The 20575-nt window shown below is 34.7% G+C and overlaps 1 protein-coding gene across 1 annotated transcript in view; it reads right to left on the bottom strand.

Moving 5' to 3' along the window:
- Positions 1-2930: 2930 nt before the first annotated feature.
- Positions 2931-20575, bottom strand: part of LOC128986383 (adenylosuccinate synthetase) — a 39806-nt gene continuing 22161 nt past the window's right edge. The window contains exons 8-10 of the mRNA XM_054406739.1: positions 20405-20531; positions 18398-18518; positions 2931-5575 (exon numbers count right to left, since the gene is read on the bottom strand). Coding sequence (XP_054262714.1) covers positions 5523-5575; positions 18398-18518; positions 20405-20531 — 301 coding nt within the window. The 3' untranslated portion in view covers positions 2931-5522. The remainder of the gene's footprint in view (positions 5576-18397; positions 18519-20404; positions 20532-20575) is intronic.

Genomic DNA, 20575 nt, shown 5'->3' with positions numbered 1-20575 from the left:
CCTACCTTTGAAAAATTGCTCAACAGCTGAGGTTTGTCAAAACGTCAATCAGCTGCAGCATACATTAAGCAAAAACTCGGGTAGCAAAAAGTGGGAGGACTTCCCCTCAAACCACCTAAATTTTGTGAACGAGGTATAGTGTTAGTACACTAAAAAGACTATTAAGCTAGCTCCATTTTGAAAGAAACAATTCAATTATGGCATAGCCTCCTATAATACAAGGCCGCAGCGAGAGCAAAGAGACAACAGTCATGGCGTATTAAAACAGCTGTTGCCAGGGCCGTGCCCAGCTTTGGCAGGCCCCGGTAAGGATATTAGGCCGGGCCCCCCTCCCCGCCACCACACCTTGAAGTTTAAATTGTCCGGAAAAACCGGTCTGAGTACGGCCCTGGCAGTTGCACCTTCTAATGGAACATCTGCGCAATTGTTATGTTCACATGTTTGTTATTACTGTGGTCGCCATTTCAATGAAAAGTATTAAAGTATTAAAAGTATTAATACCATGGCAATAGGCGAGCCAGTGCACTCTACACACCAATGCCTTGTATTAAGCTAAACTATGATGATGGGCATTCATAAAGAGCGAAAAATATAAAGTTAGATGGTAAATTCAACCTAAGATTTTTTTAAAACATAAGGAAATACTTCCTCTATAATAATGTAGATACTACACTTTAAATGTTGTCAATAAGTTCACCGAAAAAACAAAACTAAACCAAGTACATTGTACCAATATTGATTGTAGGGCTTAAACACATACCAATGGAAAATAACACAGCCAAGTGATCTTTCATTTATAAAATAATTTTAACACCTCAAAAATGCTTATTTTTAGCTATTTACACACAAACTAAAAGTTAATTGTAAAACACACAATACCAAACGAAACTTAAATGTTTCTTAACGTTTCAATAGTGCCTTCTACTTGATTCCAATTGCATGAGTTTTTTTTTATTTTTTCAAAATGTCCTCCATTTTCCCTGATACACAGACAAGTTTGTTTGCACGTGGCAGAACCAGTAACTTTAAAAGACAACGTTCCTCTGACTAACACATCTGTGTTCATTATCTGATTGTGAATTTCCTGATTATCGTCCTCTAAAGATGAGTACACCAAGTAATCCACGTAGGCACACAAAAAAGTCTAGTGGACATAAGGTTTGGCGACCTAGTATGCCAACGAACCACACCATATGATCTATCATTATCGTTATTATCAATCATCCAAGTTGTGTATTTTGCATAAGTCAATCTTGCACATCGTTTAAATGTACCATAAAACTCGTGAATTTTATGGTACATTCAAACGATGTGCAAGATACACTCTCTATAGTTCAGTTTAACGTAGAAAACTTGTTAGTTTTTGCATTTTTCTCAAAAATCACCAATCCAAACTTCCATTTCAGAATAAAGGCTTATAGGCCTACATGTTTCATCTCAATGAGTCTGTACTATTACTATTGGAAATTTAATGAGTATTCTAAAAAAGACAATAAAGTCTAAATAAAACAGTTTTTAGTGCACTTATGGCCATTTTAAGTAAGCAAATACAAATATTTTGAAAAAATATTAATTTGTCTGCCATTCCCTACCTGTGAGGGTATGGAAATCTAAATTAGTGCCTTTTTGTCACCAATACTAAGTAGTTTAACATGTAAAACTTTAACACTAACTTCGTTCTACCCTGTATAACTTGTTCGAAATAAATTGAGTTAAAACCTATTTGGTAAAAATTAAAAATCTTACCTTTGTATCATGATCAATTATTTAATGTAATTACAAATAGTTTTCTGTTACAGGGATCCTTTTGTTTTTGGAGGTAGTGGTAGCTTATAGGAACAAATGCTTTGATTCCAAGTTGCTTTAATAAAATAAAATTTTAATTTAAACTAATATAAGGTTTTTATTTTATTTTTTTCCTATCCAATATCTCAAACTAGACTATAGTGACGTTTCAAACTCCGCAATATCATATCTTAAGGCCAATTATAAGGTAACATTAACACTTTGAGTGCGGGCCAGACACTGAGGACAAGCCGAGGCCGGCCAGGTCCCACTGAAATGATCTGTCAGTGTGGCGCAACCTTGTGGAAAGGACCAGAGTTATTTGCGTGCAAGAACATTGAGTCATAGCAAAACCCTGAACATCTTCTGACGGATTTATGTATCTTGTAAAAAACAATTTAGGTTTAATTATGTGTTTTAAGATGATTTTCATAAAATGTATAATATTAATATGTACAATGGTAATCAACAAGTTATATATAATTTCTCAAAATTATAGCTTTTAGTATTGTACAATTATAATGATTTTATAGTAGCTTACTTAATGATTGCGTAAAGATAGTATTAACTACATGAGTAGAAAATTTCAGGTACAAGTCTTGGCGAGTGCCTTAAAAACTTCTATGAGTGTAGTTTACACTTATTTACGCTAGTTGCGTACTCTACTTTACCTATGACAGTGTTTTAATTACTAAAAATCACTACTCATTACTTCTAAGAGAGGTTATGTTTTCGTTTATAACTTCTCAATGCCACTGACAGTGATGCAAGGAAACATTGTACCAAACACTACAGTAATTGCACCACTCGACAATCAAATTGGCCTCAACAGCTGATTAGTTGAAGTTCAAATCATTAATTTCACTTCTTCTCTATCAATCCTTGTGTACTCAGTTACAAGTACAACAGTACAAGTATTGTTGTACTGTTGTACTACAAGTACAACAGTTCAGAACACATCTGTGGTAAACTGGGTCCATGTCACAATGTTTTAAAGTCATAAGTCAAGTAATAGGAATGAACTCAGGAGAATTCCAATACACAATGCCAAACAAATAGTTCCACCCAACATTTGATTTCCATTTGTTAAATTAGCTATGACTTTTTCTAAGAGGAAGGGTGTGGAGGAATAAAATAATTCCATCCACCAGTATAATAACAACCATTTATTCAAGAAATAAATAATAAAATGATCATAATTAAGTGTAAAAACAAATTGCAGTAAAATATTATCGCACAGGTAGGTATTAAAACAATAATTAACAAAGAATTCATAATTATTCATGCAATACCTTATTAGGCACTGATAATTAAAATATTCCCACATTTAAAATACTGAAATTTTTAAACTTTAGTAAAAGTTTTTTCCACAGGCAGGTGAGTTTTTTGTCAAATATAAAGAGAGCTTAATCCAAACGATTTGTACTCATCAAAAATAGCCCCCCCTGATGTCTTTTGAAATAACTAGCATACCGTATGTACATGTAATTTCTTTAAATAACTACAAGTTTAAAAGTTAGAGCACCGGCAATGAAACATAAAATTAAAACAATTACAGGAGTGAAAATAAGGATACAAAAATATACATGGTAACATATTTGACATACACCTAAAACTATGAAAACAATTTTTTTTGCGTTACATAATTGTAAACAAATATTAAGTTGAATGGTATTAATAATACACAATTAGTGTGTTTTGACTCAATACTGAAAACATACAATTCAATATTATTACGAACAAGGATTATTCTTTCATTTATTTCATTCTTTGGTACGATAACATTAGGTTTAATATTAATAAATGGGTATTTTTCAAAAGAAAAATAGAAACACAGTTTACTAACAAATTTAATAAGTCTACATGCTAGACACAAAATATCTTGAACCTCATAAATTACGCACAGATTTAACGGCAATATATCGAGCAATGCAATGTACATACAGCTGATAAAGGTGGAATGGAGTGACTGAATTGGTTTAGCTGATGTTATTTATTCTATTCCTGCAGCTAAAGCTCAAGATATTTTGCCTCTAGTATAGCTAGGTAAGGTATGTTACAATTAAAATCCATAATGTTGATCAAAGAACTATCAAAAAGCATATTTGATCTTAGATTTACTACATCCTGATCAGAAAGCATAAAGATGTGTGACCTTGTTCAGCAAATTCTTATGCATTACAAATCCTGGCTTCAACACGATAAAATACCCTGACATAGAAGGCTCTCCGACATCCTAGATAAACTCCCTAACTGGAGAAGAAAAATTGTAGACTAAATATAAAATAGCAGATTTCATTTTTATCTTTTAAGAATGAAAGTGAGGCTTGAATCGCGTCTAAGAGTAATTTCGTCTTATAAAAGATATTTGAGCTGGAAACGCTGGAAATTAAATTAACCTTCACACAGCTGAACCAAACAAATATGAATTTTGTGTTATAAATGTGTCACAAAATTTCTTGTTTTCTATTGTTTGCATTACAACTGTTAAAATGTAGAACTGTCCGAACAAACACAAAATACTACGTTATTTTCTTTGTAATATGAGTGTTAGTTCTTCTGCTGGCAAACACCCCAAACCTTAAGTGTCTGGAAAAATTAACTGTTTTGCTTGAGAAACCAGTACTGCACGTTGGGTCACAGAAATATACCAAACATACATTAAGTAAAAGTAGTAGATTATAGTGTTGGAAACATTTGTCTCTAAACACTTACCAAGGCCCTTGTATCAGCCACACTAGTATTTATTTTAAAATTTGTCTTGTTGCTTTGAATACTTGAATAAAGATAGTCATTGACAGACTTAACAATATGAGGTAAAACTGTTTAATAAGAAAATAGGAATGTAGAATAAAAATTAAAAAATGGTATAGAATGTTAAGAGAACTATCAAATAAAATAAACAAGTAACCACCTACAAAGATTTAAAAGAAATAAACATTATTGTAAAATATAAGGACCCAGCCAATTTCAAATTTGTATACCTATTTCTTTTTGGTATACGACAATTTAAAACCAAGGTATGCTAACATAATGTATGCAATACAGTAAAATACATTTAAATTCCAATCACAATGTACAGTAAAAGTATAAAAAAATATAACTTATTCTACATTTAAAAGGCAAAAGTGGTTATGGTTACTTAGTACAGTTAAAACCATTTTACTAAGAGGATTTAAAATGTATTCTCCACTTTTTAAGTATTTAACATCCCATGATTCAAATCACAAGTTGGGCGATTTAACCAATAAAAACCCATTTTTACAGCAGCTGATTAAAAAATAAATATTTGATCAGATTTCCAACAAGGTCAAATTAACCCCTTAATGAGTAGTCTATTGAAAATGGTTCACAAATGGTTAAGTATACATTTGACCATGAATACTAAGAGCCAAGCTAATGATCAATGTTTAAATCGATACAAAGAATCTACAACCATTTGACATACACTCTTATTTAGGGGCTAATTTAACGTTAGTTGAAACAAACTATAAAAGAGGCTTCATCATTCCATTTTGAATGAGTGTAATCTGTATACTATACACAGCCAAATAAATTACGGTATTTCAGAACTATTATATCAATTAAAACAAACAACATTCCTTGCAACGATAATGCATGAACACACTTAAATAAATAATAGCGAATAGATTAACTTTACTGGCTACTTCATCTTTAATTTTGTGCTTGCAGAGAAGAAATTAACAATTGAGTAAATATAAACAACGTATTTGATGTTATTCAACATTGATGATGGATTCCCTTCCTTTTCCGACGCCAATCCACTTCACTGAAACATAACAAACACATTCGAACATCAAAACCATCGCAATATCAATTAAAAAAAGGTAAAAACATATACATAAAGTATTTTTTAATTTTAATTATTTTTTTCAAAACAACAAAATAATTTGTTTTGTTGTTTTGATGTTACCAGAAACATCATCTCTGTCCAAATTCGTGTCTATTACTTGAGCAAAAGTCCGATTTGATGAAATTTAGTACGTGCTTAGGTAACGTGTAAACCTAAGGTTATAAGGAGTTTGCCAACCAGCATGATCGATCAGACTACAAGAACAGGGTTTTTTGGGAAATTATTACTCTCAAAAAACAACATTTAGCAATTTCTATCCAAACCATGTATGTGTAGAGCTTACGTTTTTGAGATATGCATAAAAGATCTTGTGGCAATAAAAATGTCAAGACCTTTAAAAAGAAAGATTTTTTTACTAACACAAAGCTATCTGTATCCATGTACCAGACTATCTATGACTGTGTACAAGAAGACTCCTCTAAAATAAGGCAACTTTAAATCAGCAGCAAGTTATATTATATCCAAATTACTTAATGGTTTTTCTGGAAGTCTTTCAATTATTTCCTATGAGTACATTTTTTTAACTTTTACTACCAAATCCTGTATAAGGTCTCAAATAGAGCCACTTACCACTTTTATTTTTCCTCTTGCAGGCACATTTAGGTTTTTTTCTTTTTCTCAACAGGTTTTTTCTTTCTTATTTGTTTTTTTAATTTTTAAAGTCTTCCCTTTTCCCCACCAAGTTTTGCTTTAGTTTTCATTATGTTAGTGTAGGATTATTGTTATCAGCTGAGTTATGAATCATCTACTATTTGGTTTGTTACATTATTATTGTTTTTGTAAATAAATAGTTTTGATTGAGTTTACTTAAATGAGTTTTAATAATTAATTATTCTATATTGGCGATGAGAAAATGCCGAGGAAAACGGACCAGTCTCAGTATAAGAGTGTAATTGATTGTAGTAACATGTCTTGCATACAAGATAGAATGAGCAGATTTTCATTTAACCCTCCGAGTGTCCATAGTTTAGGCCTTAATGTCGGCCTATTTTTGGCGCATTTGCAAGGTTTTATTAAAACGGATCTGAAAAGCTTAAAACAATGTTAATTCTACTGTTCTATATACCATTTTGTTTGGAAAATCATGGGCTTCAATATCATACATAAAACCTAAGGAATATTTGTAAAAAAAATTTAGGGAAAAATAAAAATTATTTTGGAAAAATTAAAAAAAAAAAGTTTGCGCTCAATGAAATTGTATAAATTATAGGCCTATAAAACACATCAGTAATCGGTCCGAGGTTAACTAACCTGTTTACAAATACGCACGTCAGCTGTCTGCTACAATTACGATCGGCTCCGAGAACATACAGCGCTTAGAGACAGACCTCTGGAGAAAGCTTAGAATATAACGAAAAGAACGATACCTAACTCGATCCAGTTCAATCCAATTTTGTCAGTCATAGAGCCTTTGCCGTAAACAGTGTTCGTGAGTCGCTGCAGCGACGCATGACACTCGGAGGGTTAACCCTCCGAGTAACCCTCCGAGTGTCCATAGTTTAGGCCTTAATGTCCACCTATTTTTGGCGCATTTGCAAGGTTTTATTAAAACGGATCTGAGAAGCTTAAAACAATGTTAATTCTACTGTTCTATATACCATTTTGTTTGGAAAATCATGGGCTTCAATATCATACATAAAACATAAGGAATATTTTTTTCAAAAAAGTTTTTTAGGTAAAACAAAAAAAATTATTTTGGAAAAATTAAAAAAAAAAATAAGTTTGCGCTCAATGAAATTGTATAAATTATAGGCCTATAAATATTTGAAAATAGCCACTTTGTTCTAAATTTTATGAGGATTACAAATATATAATAATATAAGGAAGTGGATTTGCAAATAAATAAGTTATAGGCAAAAAACAGATTTCAGTACATAGCGTTTAGCTAAGAATGCATAGTCTAACCATAGCTAGGAATCTGGCTGATAATTAACATCAATGTCACTACCAACTTCATCCGGATCGTCAATAAGTCCTTCAACATCACTCATATCATCTTCTAGTGCATTACGTATATCACTACTGTCCATTTTTACCACTAAAAACGACGATAAACGTACAAAAACACACAAGTCTCCGATGTGAAATAACCAAGTTGTCTAAAACACGAACGTCAGCTGTCTGCTACAATTACGATCGGCTCGGAGAACATAAAGCGCTTAGAGACAGACCTCTGGAGAAAGCTTAGAATCTAACGAAAAGAACGATACCTAACTCGATCCAGTTCAATCCGATTCAGTCAGTCATAGAGCCTTCGCCGTAAACGATGTTCGTGTGTCGAAAAATCGACGTGTGACACTACACAAAGTGTGTCATGAGTCGATTTTTCGACGAGTGACGCTCGGAGGGTTAAAGAGTATAATTGTGAACAATTGTGGGAAGACTACATAGCTCGTTTTTAGTTGACCTGCAGATGCAGAGTTAAGGGACTGGGTGGTGCTGACACAGAAGAACAAGCGGCTCGGCGAGATCTTCTATTGGCAAATATCGGAGAGGAGCACCTCAGGGCACTGTCGGACCAGATATATCCAAGGGCCTGGGAGGAGTGCACCTACGACGAAGTCAAAGAGAAAGCCAACCGGTTGTTCAAGCCTACAAGGACCCTTTTTGCAACAAGGTTTGAGTTTGAAAGAGCTATAAGAAGAGATGGTGAGACATTTATTTTGTTTTATAACAGATTAAAGTCTTTAGCTAGAATAAGAAGTTGTAAATATGGAGATAGCTTAGATTAACGAGTACAAGATAGGTTTGCAGTAGGAAGCAACTGTCCAGAATTTGAAGTCAAAGTCAGACAAAGATGGCCCGAGGGAGTTAATAACCGAGGCGAGCAAGTTAAGTCAACAGTAGTACTAGAGTTAGCTCAATCTATGGAACACGCGAGAGAAGAAGTTTCCCAACATTCGTGTAAAAATGAGATTTTCAAAGTAAGTGACAGTAAGGAAAAGAGGAAACCAGAGGTACATAAATCTACTGGTATCAATAGATGTTATAGATGTGCGTTTGCGCATGACCCTAGTGAAGATAGGTGTCTTGCTATTTCTGCTGTGTGCAAGAAATGTTCAAAGAGAGGCCACTTTGCAAGAATGTGCAAAAGTAAAAATAATTTTCTCAAGAGAACAGGTGGTAATTTGAGAAAAGTAGATGATTCTTGTGATCAAAACTACGACGATGAGTCTAGTTCTGATATTGATGTTAGCGGAACACAAATTAGGTCAGTCAAGAGTAAGGTTTCCAGAGCTACAAGAGATGTAGAATTTAACGGGTATAATGTTAGAATGGAGTTTGATTCCGGTCTCGGGTAAGTGCTATAAGTTTGTCTCTTTGAGATAAGATAAATTCAAGTGGCGAATCTCTCAAAAAGACGTCTGATCACTGGCTATGGGAAAAATAGACTAGAAGTCATGGGTAAGGCTTTTGTGAACGTTACTTTACGTAATCGTACTAAGCGATTGCCGGTTATTGTATTGCTAGAAATAATAAAAATATAAATAAATAAAAATGCCTTTATTTGCGAGCGTCTTTCAGTACAAGAACTGTTTTACAAAGTGACTCATGTCAATATAACTAACTTAAAAATATACAAAAATTATGATACAAAAACAATGTGTATGACAAAACAAAACAAAACAAAATTATAAGCTATATACAATACTTTACATCTTCTTTACTTTTCTTTTGAAAGCCAGGACCCCCAGCTGTTTTAGGTCCAAGGGGAGATCATTATATATCTTTGGGCCAAAGTAAGAAAACCCTTTTCTACCCACTTCTAGTCTTACTTTTGGAATGTGGAGCAAGGCGTTCTGCCGGGTCACACGTTGAGTCACCTCCCCACGTGCCACAAGCCTCTCCACCAAGTACTTAGGCTCTTGCTGAACCAAGACCCGGTGGATGAGGCTACAAGTCTGCGCCCTGCACACGGCACCCATTGACAGCAACCCCGCAGCATCCCGAAAAGGGGATACGCGTTCACGCTTACGGATACCGTAAACGAAACGAATGGCGGAGTTCTGCACTTTTTGCAATCGGGACATCTCTTCCCTTGAGATGCTGTTGCCGTATGCAGGAAAACAGTAATGGAGCACTGACAACACTAGTGACTGTACCAGCTGCAGCTTGGCTGTCTCTGGCAGAATGTTTTTGTACCGGTACAGACCACGCAGCCTTCCCAAAGCCACCTGGGAAACATAAGTGATGTGGTCCGAGAAAGTGAGGCCACTGTCAAGTACCACACCCAAGGTCTTGACGGTATCCCTCACCATTAGAGGTTTTCCTGCGATTTGAACGTGCATGTCTCCATTTGCAACTCTGTGAAGAGTAGGGGGTGTAGCAATATGAAGAATCATGCATTTTTCAGAGTTCAATTTCAAACCATGTTTGCGTGACCACTCACTTATTCTCACCAGATTAGAGTTCACTCCTGCAAAAGCTTGATCAGCAGCCTGAATCTCATAGGAGAAATGCAATTGGCAGTCATCGGCATATGAATGCACATTGCAGTGACTCACACATCTGGACAGATCTGCAGTGTACAGGGTAAACAAAATGGGCCCCAGACAGCTCCCCTGAGGCACTCCCCTTGATTTCTCTAGGGGAGGTGAGATATCGGTACCCACCCTGGTAACTTGCAGTCTGTTTTCCAGGTAAGATCTAAACCAAGCAACCGCATTGCAATGAAAACCAAAATGTTTCAATTCTGCTAGGAGCAAACCATGGCTTATGGAATCAAAGGCCTGTGAAAAATCAAGCATGACTACAGAGCTACACCTGCCCCCGCTCCTCGCCCCAAACAAGTCTGCAAACATATTCATCAATGCAGTACAGGTGCTATGGTTCTTTCTGAACCCTGATTGCAGTTTGGGAAGCAGATTCTCTGCATCTAAAAATTCTGTTAGTTGGCGTATTACTAATTTTTCCAGCACTTTGGACATAGCAGGCAAGACTGATATTGGCCTTAAATCATTAAAGTTTGAAGGAATCTGTTTTTTGGGCAATGGATGTACCATACTATTCTTCCACGCGTGTGGAAATTCACTGTTTACAAGAGACATATTCATAAGGTGAGTTATTGCATCAATGGCATAAGGGCTGACGGCTTTTATCATTGCAATACTTATGTCATCAACACCGACAGCTCTAGAGGTAATTTCATTAATAGCTTCCCTCACTTCTGATACTGATATTTTTCTAAACTGGAATTTATTTACATTACGTGTATCTTCATTATATAATTTAATCAAATCTGCATCTGCTTCAAAAAATGATCCCATTTTTACAAAAAATTCATTCATTTCACTGACCCTAAAATCATTTGGTAAATTATTTCTGCCCTTTCCTGCTACTATATCACTCTGTTTAAGGCATTTCCAAAAAGCTCTCGTATCTTTACAATCTGCCAGTTTTTCTGAGAAAAAATTTCTTTTTGCTTTCCATACAGCCCCATTCAGTTTGTTTCTAACTTTTTTATAATCTATCCAGTCGACATTCTGTCCCGAGCTTGAAAATTTCCTCCTTAATTTATTTTTCATTTTTGTTAACATAATGATTTCATTATTTCTCCGAGGTGCTTTTTTCTTTGTCACTCTCTTTGTTACTAGCGGCGCATGTTTAAAAATGTTGGTAAATGTTGGTTAAAGAGCTACAAAAAGAAGTTGAGGCATTAACTCAGGAATTTCCCGAACTCTTTTGTGATCAGCTAGGAACGATATCTGACTCTAATGAAGTTATCCATCTAAAAAGTGGAACAAAACCTGTATCTTATAGGAATGTGCACGACGCATTCCATTCCCCTTAAGGGAGGCAGTGGAGCGAGAATTACAGAGATTAGTACAGGAAGGAGTTTTTGAAGCAGTAGACCCTTCCGAAACACCAATAGAATGGAGTACCCCAACAGTCAACGTAGACAAGGGCGGAGGTAGAGTCAGGATCTGTGGCGATTTTCGTACAACCTTGAATCCAAACATCGTCCCGGAAAGACACCTCTTGCCAACCTTTAATGACTTGACTTCCAAATTAACTGATGGAAAGATATTTTCAGTCATAGATCTTCGAGACGCGTACTTGCAAATGAAAGTACACCCAGAATCACAAAAGTATCTTACAATAGCAACTCATGTAGGTTACTTTCGCTACAAAAGGTTGCCTTTTGGACTTTCCTCAAATCCGGCAAAATTTCAAAGGTACATGGAAAGTTTACTAAAAGGACTTAATGTCGGAGTTCTACTTGATGATATAATCATTTCTAGTAAGGATAAGACTACCCATAACCACTCTTAGAGAAGTTTTGAGGCGGCTAGAATCAAGTGGAATAAGAGCAAAGCTGTCAAAATGTAAGTTCTTTCAGAAATCTGTAAAGTATTTAGGTCATACAATAGATGGGAATGGTATTCATCCCTCTGAAGACAAAGTCAAAACCATAAGATGGAACGGAAAGGCCAGTCATGTACGCCTCAAGGACACTAACGGAAGCAGAAAAAAGGTATGCTACAGTTGACAAGGAAGGGATGGCGTTAGTTTTCGCAGTGAAGAAGTTTAGACAATACCTCAGTAGGAGACATTTCAAGCTGAGGACGGACCACAAGCCACTTGAAAGAATATTCGGAATACAACGAGATCTTACCAAAGTAGTAAACAACCGTTTGGTTCGTTGGGCTTTGTATTTAATGGAGTATGATTTTGAGATCCAGTACATCAAAGGACAGGATAATTGTGTGGCTGATTTTTTGTCTCGGTTTTCACTCAAGACACAAGAAGTATTAGATCCAGATGAGAGAGAGATTCGAGCATTGGTTCAAAAGAAAATTGACATAGTTTATCCAAATCATGAACATGTACTGGAGTATAAGAAAGACCCAAATATGAAGAAACTTATAGACTACCTGGAACATGGTTGGCCAAAAGATACAGGAAACTTCCCACCATCCATGAAACCATATTGGAATAAGAGAGAAGAGCTGACATTAGAAAACGGTATAATCATGCGTTTAGGAATGCCACCCTTGCCAGAGTAACCGATCATTTGACACAGAAGTACCTCTATATCCTTGGAATGAGCCAAGTGATCCTTGGGAGCGAATTCATCTAGACTTTGCAGGTCCATTCGACAACCGATTCTGGTTAGTAGGAATTGATGCTTACTCAAAATGGATTGAGATCGAAGTTATGGACCGTACGACAACTGCTGCTCTTGTAAATAGATTAAGGACTTGGTTTTTGAGGTATGATGTTCCTAAAAGAGAATGTATCCGATAATGGCACCCCCTTCACGTCCCATGAGTTTAAGACTTTTTGTAAGAACAATAACATATGTCATGTCACATCGGCACCGTATCATCCAAATACCCCCGCCGCAGCAAACCTGCCGTCTAAGCGAATTTCCATTTGGCCGAATTGATTTTCAATTGATCTATTTAAATAACATTAGGTTTAACGAGTACCTAGGTTTGCTGCTACAAGGAAACTAATAAAGTAGTGTGTTTTTAGTAAAATATTGATAGCTTACTATAAAATAAATAAATTTGCCAAGTTTGATCAAAATATATCCATAAACAAGCAAACTACAACATTTTACAATATTCTCCATAAGAATAACATGGAAATTTTAAATTTACAATTTTTTTAGTTTTCTCCGTAACCAATAACCGTACAAAAACACTTTGATATACTGAATTGTTTGTTTTTTTAAGCTCTTTAAGAAGGTTTAGAGAAAAATTGGGAAATTTTGTGTTTTGAGGGTAAAAAGTGAGAAAAACCAATTTTTACCCCATAAAACCCCCCATAAAACCCTGTTCCCATGGACCGATCATGCTGGATCGCGAACTCATTCAAGTTTATCCCGCCTTACACCTTCAAACCAAATTTCATCAAAATCTGATAAAAATTACTCAAGTTATCGTGTTCACGGACACATATATATATATATAAATCTATATATATATATATATACCTATATATATATATATATATATATACATATATAAAAATTTGAACGAATGGTGTTTTTGGCCTCTGGGGACATTAAAATGAAAAAGTAAATCGGTCCCGGGCCTAAGTCTTACCATGAGACCTACGGTAATAGCTACTTCCCTATAGGGAAATTCGCTAAAACCAATGGTTTAGTAGAGAGGATTATCAGAACCTTCAAGAGTCGATACAGTGCTTGCAAACAAGAAGGTCTCAGTTCATCACTTGCACTTTTACAAGTGTTGCTTGCTTATCAAAACACTCCACAAAAGACCACAGGACAACCACCATCAGTCCTTTTCTATGGAAGAAGAATACCAACAGCTTTGGATAGGTGGAGGTGTAATAGCAGAGAGAGAATAGAAAATCAAGTGTGGCGACAGAAGTACTACCACGACTTAAAATCCAAACAAAAGGAGTGTTCTGCCAAACAAGAAGTGTGGGTTCAAAATGAAACCAAGAAGGGCTGGAAAGCAGGAACTGTACAAGAAAGGACGGGAGAGCTATCATACACAGTTTTAGCTGGGGGAGAAATAAAGAGAAAACACGCTGACCAGCTGAGAGCAAGAGAAGGTGCAACTGATCCACCTCAATGGAAAATGCAAATGGAACCTGGAAATGAAGATGTAAATAGTTTCGGAAACTCAGCCTAAATTGGGTGGGGAGAAATGTAGGATTATTGTTATCAGCTGAGTTATGAATCATCTACTATTTGGTTTGTTTACATTATTATTGATTTTGTAAATAAATAGTTTTGATTGAGTTTACTTAAAATGAGTTTTAATAATTAATTATTCTATAGTTAGTAACTGCCCAGGCGGCAGCTCTCTCACCAATACATTAGTCAGTTCATTAGTCTGAAGCTTTTACCCTTTCCCAAGCTAATAAGCTATCAGCAACTGATCTAATTTTACTATCCTTCGATCTTGAGTATTTTATGTTATATCGTGGTTTTTGTGTGCAGCATCCAATTTATTTATGCCTGGATTACCCCTTCGTTATCTCTTCCTTAAATTCGTTCCAGGCCCACAGTACTGATAACCCGGTATGTGAAATTCTACAGGTAAAATACCTTATGTCTGTGTACAAGAAGATTATCTGTGTACATAAGGGTGAATAAAAAGTCAAGACTCCCCCGTCTAATATTTTTCTAAGTTAGAACACAGTATAGTCTTATTGTACACAGACACAGGGTATTTTACCTGAAGAACTTCACATACCCGGCTATCAGTACTGTGGACCTGGAACGAATTTAAGGAAGACAATAACAAGAGGTGATCCAGGCATAAATAAATCGGATGCTTCATGCAAAAACCACGATATAGCATACTCAAGATCGAACTATAGTAAAATATACACAGATACCTTTTTGGTGGTCGTGCAAACTTAGCACAAAGTTTCATTTTATGATTTTGAAAAGTTTTAGTGTCCCAAAAAAATGAGGGATTATGGGCTCAACTGGAGATTACTCTCTGAAGATATATTAACCTTTAAACATTACCAATTTAATTGTAAACAGTATGATTTTAATTGGCATTCTGTGTGTTAATTAAGTTTTTTTTTTACCCGCCCTTATGACAGTGTGTATCTGGATCCAGATCCAAATTTTTCAAGATCCGGATCCGGTACTGACATTTTCTTGGATCCGCCCATCATTACAAAAAACCAAAATACACTAACCAGGTATAGATAGATCAGAAACTTTAACTATTAAACATGGAGTTCCTCAAGGCTCCATTCTGGGGCCTTTATTATTTCTGTGTTATGTCCAAGGAATGCCTTCAATTTAAAAAATACTTTAGGAACAGAAAGTCAGTTAGTACTTTATGCTGATGATGTAAACTTGATAACTACTGCTAAATCTTACCTTGACCTTGAAAAAACGTGTCAAGAGCAATTAAAAATAATTGAAAATTTGTTTATACAAAACAATTTATTTCTAAATGGTAATAAAGCTAATCAAATGATTTTTGTCTACAAAACAAAATAAAAATGCTCAAGAAATAGGTTTTTTAGTGGGGGGAAGTGAAATAGAATAGATTAAAATTACCAGATTTTTAGAAGTTGAAGTTGACAATAATCTTAGTTGGGACCATCATACACTAAAATTGGCTAACAAAATTGCATCGGGTGTACATATGTTCTTAGAATAATGTCTTTGTTATTTAGTCTTGACACTTTAAAAAACTATTTATTTCGCACATATGCACTCTCACGTATCTTATGGTGTAGTTGTTTTATGGTGGTACAAGTAAAGGCAACTTATATACAATCTTAATATTTCAGAAGGAAGCTTTGAGAATTATATTAAATCTAGAAGACCTAGGAAGAACTAGGAGATTATATTATCAGTGAAAAATAAATTTTCTGAGTTTAATATTTTGACCGTTTATCTATATAAATAAAATTAGAGTTTTGTCTGTACATTGCTCAGAATTATACATTTTTAGATTATTTTTTCGTTTTATACATTAAAGAAGCCGAAACAAGTCTCATCTCTATTTCTGTCTGTCGGTCGTCTGTTACGGCCCAAGAGGCATTTTACGCGGCCTTCTCCTGAAAAACGAGAGTACCTATCAAGATCCAAATCATTTTAATGTATTCACTGGATTGGCGAGATTGTCTTTAGCCATTAAAATATGGCCTCGCAATTTTTTAAATAAAATTACGGATGTTTAAAAATCCGATTTCGTGCGATTTTTGTCAAGTGTTTTCCTAATGTCCATCACATAATCATCTATGAAATAACGAACAGCTGTTCGGATCAAGATTATTTTTTCTAGCTGTCACTGATATGTTTACATTAAATGTTGTTTACAAATACCGCAAACGTTTCCAATAACGTTTTGAATGCAACACCCAAACCAAGTGAGATTAAAAACGAGTTTCCTTACATAAAGGATTGAATTAATCGAAAGTTCACTAATGTGTATTGTAACCGTAAATGAAATTAGAGATTCTTTGTGTATAAAATTGTTCTGAAGTTTTGATAACCGGGAAAAGACCTTGAATCTGTGTTGTATAGGGCTGGGAACTTAAAATAATTGTCGCCAATAGCTTACTAACAAGGTTTTCACTCATTGACGGAGTTTCAATGGCGGTTGTGTGAAGTGTAAAGTGAAAAATCATAACTGCAGTGGGTGATTGTAACAGAGGTTTGCCGGTTTATGGATGATGCTAAACTCGCTTTTCCAATGTGTCACTTTCGGTTTCTACTCACCACTATGTGCTGCAATCGCTAGACCATACGGCCAATAAGCCCATAGACTGTATCTTGGGTACGTAGGCCTACCCAATTATTTGTCGCATGACAACCTATCCGACTTCGGTACTTTTCCCTACAATACATGGCCTCACTACTTGGGAAATCAAACTAAAAACGTTAAAAAACACAACATTGTGTGATTTTTTCACATTTCCTTCTTATGTAAACTATATACGAAACATAGTTTAGAGAATACGCAATCTTTTAAATAACAAAAAGCTGTTTGGATGAGATTGTTTTGTTCAAACTGTCACCAAAATGTTTAAATTAAAAGTTGTTTACAAATAATTCAATTAATGGGAAATAACTTTGATTTTCAATAACTTTTTGTCAGAAAATCCAAAACCAAGAGAGATCAATATCCTGGGAACTGGATTAACGCATTTAATTGGTCGGATGTACTATAGTTCTTAACTGTAAACGTTGGTTTTTGGTACTGGTATTTTCCTTAGAACCGGTGGTATCAACAGGAATAATTTTTACGTACCAACTCATCACTATTTACAAATTAGTTATCGTTAGTGTTGCACCTTTTATTACAGTAGTATTCAATTTAACTGATGTCTTACTGTATAAGTTTTGTTTTTTCTTTATATGTCATAATATTAGATTTGGTTTATATATAATAGTTTTGCCAGCATGTCTGAAAATATGCAAACCAACTGCTGTTCTTTATACAATAAAGTTTCAACTGACTACTATAAGATCCCCGTGCGTAGAACGGGCACACAGCTAGTGACCAATATATCCTTGAATGTATGTGTGTTAGAAATAAATATAATGAATTATATCTGCACAGTAGTATTCATTCTCATAATACTAGACATAAGAACAATTTAAACTTAACCCAGCATAGGCTTAGTTTTTATAATAAAAAAGCTATTCATTTTGGCTCATGATTTTTTAATCAAATACCTGAAAATATAAAAAACAAAATTCATAACCAAAACTTTAAGCATCTGGTTAAAAATTATTTGTAAAAAAAAGCTGTTATTCAAAGGAATAATTTTTCGATTCTAGTTGATTCTTTGAGATGCTCAGAGTTATATATTTAAATGTATATACTTCATGTAATTTAACTTAGCATGTAAAAGAATTGTTTTTTTTCAGTACTAAGTTAAATCTAGTAAATAAATTAATGGATCATTTCAACTAATTTTTAAATAGCCTTGAGAGAGCTTTGATGTAATTTACCATAAGAGTAGTGTTACCTAATTGTGACACTATTTATGTATGTAAATACAAGATAAATAAAGAAATTTGACTGACTATGACTAATGTATGGCCATATGTTTCCATTCTGCAGAAAGACGAGACATAGTAAAAATGTTGGAAGCTTCGTCATCAAAGGTAATGGTGCGGGGGAATTGTGCATTTCTCACTCGTGTAATAAAAGGCCTGAGTTTGAGGTGACTGGCAGGAACATACGTTGAAGGTAGGGGGCCCTGAAAATAATTGATGACTAAACAAAATAACTTACTAATGCATTCCAGTTTTTATTAACAAATATTTACCTGGTACTTGGACTAGGTCCTGAATCTTCTCCACATAGGCCTTAGCATTGGCAGGTAGAGAGTTGTAGTCTCTCACATCCTCAATGTTACACTGCCACCCAGGCATCACTTCATATTGCGGCTGACAACAAATAAAAAAACAATTAACAACTCCAAAATCCCAAGAACACCAAGAACATTGACATAACACAAAAACAATACATGAACATTCAACAATAAAAATTAAAAATCAACTCCTCCAACAAGATTTTAATCCAAGCTATTTGAATTGAAGCTGGTCTCACTCAGTAACACAGTAAATAGATTCATTAAAATTATTCTTTGAAGGAATCTTTAAACAGCAGCTAAAATTATTTTTAAAATTATAAAACTAAGTAGATAAAAAAACTCAACAAGTCCTAACTGGCAGTACAAAGTAAAAAAAATACAATACCTAATATAAATGCCAAAAGTGTAGGAAAACAAAAACACATACAATCATTTAAACAGTTAATAAGCAAACACAAAATTAAAGTCTTCTGGCTAATTTTTTTCCCTTTCAGTTATTGAAATAAACCCCAGCAAGTTATTATACTTCTAGATAAAGCTTAGCCCGCCTTAAGGGTCCTTGGAGGCTAGCAGCCATCTTGGATAATTTCAAACAGCTGCTGAAGAGTTATTTATCGTCCAAAAATATTTTTCCAAACAACAAAGTGATTTATAATTTAAATATCTAGTATACTGTGAGATAAGAAATGTTCTTTGTAGTTTTGAATTGGTCTCCAAGGGAGTCCATTAAAGCTAACGGCCATCTTAAACTTTCCCGCCAAAAGAGCAATGTTAATTTAGTTAATTTCAAACAGCCTCTGAAGAGTTATTTACCGTCCAAAAATATTTTTTCAAACACCAGAGTGATGGTAATTTAAATATCTACTATACTGTGGGATAAGAAATTGTCTTTGTAGTTCTTTAATTGCTTTAAGAGTTAGAACGTCTAGGCTCCAAGAACTCTTAAATTGATCGAATCCAAACAAGTTATGAGAAACCTATCCAAATGATAAATTCCTCACAATTTTTATTAAATAAATATGTTAACGCTTATAACTGAAACCAAAGAAAACTTACTACTATAACCCAGAATGCCAACCGCATGGTAAAAAGCATTAAGCGTTTTGAGAGAGCTTTGCCTGTCAATCCGTAGGCAGCGCCACCAGCGTTGCCATGCAATAGCATAGCAACGCTGGTGGCGCTGCCTACGGATTGACAGGCAAAGCTCTCTCAAAACGCTTAATGCTTTTTACCATGCAGTTGGCATTCTGGGTTATAGTAGTACGTTTTCTGTGCTGAAACATACATACTTATAATATAGAAATATGTAGGTATACTAGGGATTTTATGGTGGGGGACTAATGCAGTTGAATAGGCACTATCCCTTTTCAATGAAATGTTTGGAAAATTCCCAAAAAATATTGATGCTACGTACTTTTTACTGGATTTTTTGTGCTATCTATAGTCTATAGCATAATTGTCTGAGGAAATGAGAGAGATCTTGCGTTACAGATGATGGATGTTGACCCAAAGTATAATTTAATTTTGATACTTAAAATTAATTATATATACAAATAAAACTCTAAATCAAAATGAGAAGTAGTAAAATCTTGAGTAAACCCCCCACCCCCACCCAAAGTGTGAACCAGCCACTCCGATCAGTCATGATCTCTGGCAGAGCTGCCAGACAGCTCTACACCTTGACTAGCCACATGCTCCATCTGCTGTGGTCTGATGAAATAAGCAAATTAGTCTGCCAAGAAACTGATTAAAATCAGTGCATAAGGAGTGGTTTGAAATAAAATGAGTAAGAGAGCTTTTATTGTTGTTGGACATGCGGCGGATATTTGAACTCTAATCTTCTTTCAGCTTTTAAAAACAAAGTTAAGAAATTTGTTTGGAATTAAATGTTGTAGAAATGTAAGGTATTTAATGCGTAGTTCTTTGTCTTGTTGTTTTTTTTCAAGGTTGTTAACTTACCTCAACTAATGCAAGTTCAGCAGCACTTGAAGGAAAGTAGTCAATTGGTTGTCCGTTCTTCTTGTAGGCGACACATAGTTTTATCTCTGGAAGAGTGTCCAGAATATCTAGCTTTGTCAGGCAGATTCTAAAAGAAAAATCTCATTAATTCTGTTTCATCTGTATTAAATT

Source organism: Macrosteles quadrilineatus, unplaced genomic scaffold (genome assembly GCF_028750875.1).
Source record: "Macrosteles quadrilineatus isolate MER2022 unplaced genomic scaffold, UCM_ALF_1.0 Scaffold_1__1_contigs__length_201487025, whole genome shotgun sequence".
Lineage (NCBI taxonomy): Eukaryota > Metazoa > Arthropoda > Insecta > Hemiptera > Cicadellidae > Macrosteles > Macrosteles quadrilineatus.
The sequence above is the reverse complement of the archived record's forward strand: the minus strand, read 5'-3'. Positions and strand labels throughout refer to the sequence as shown.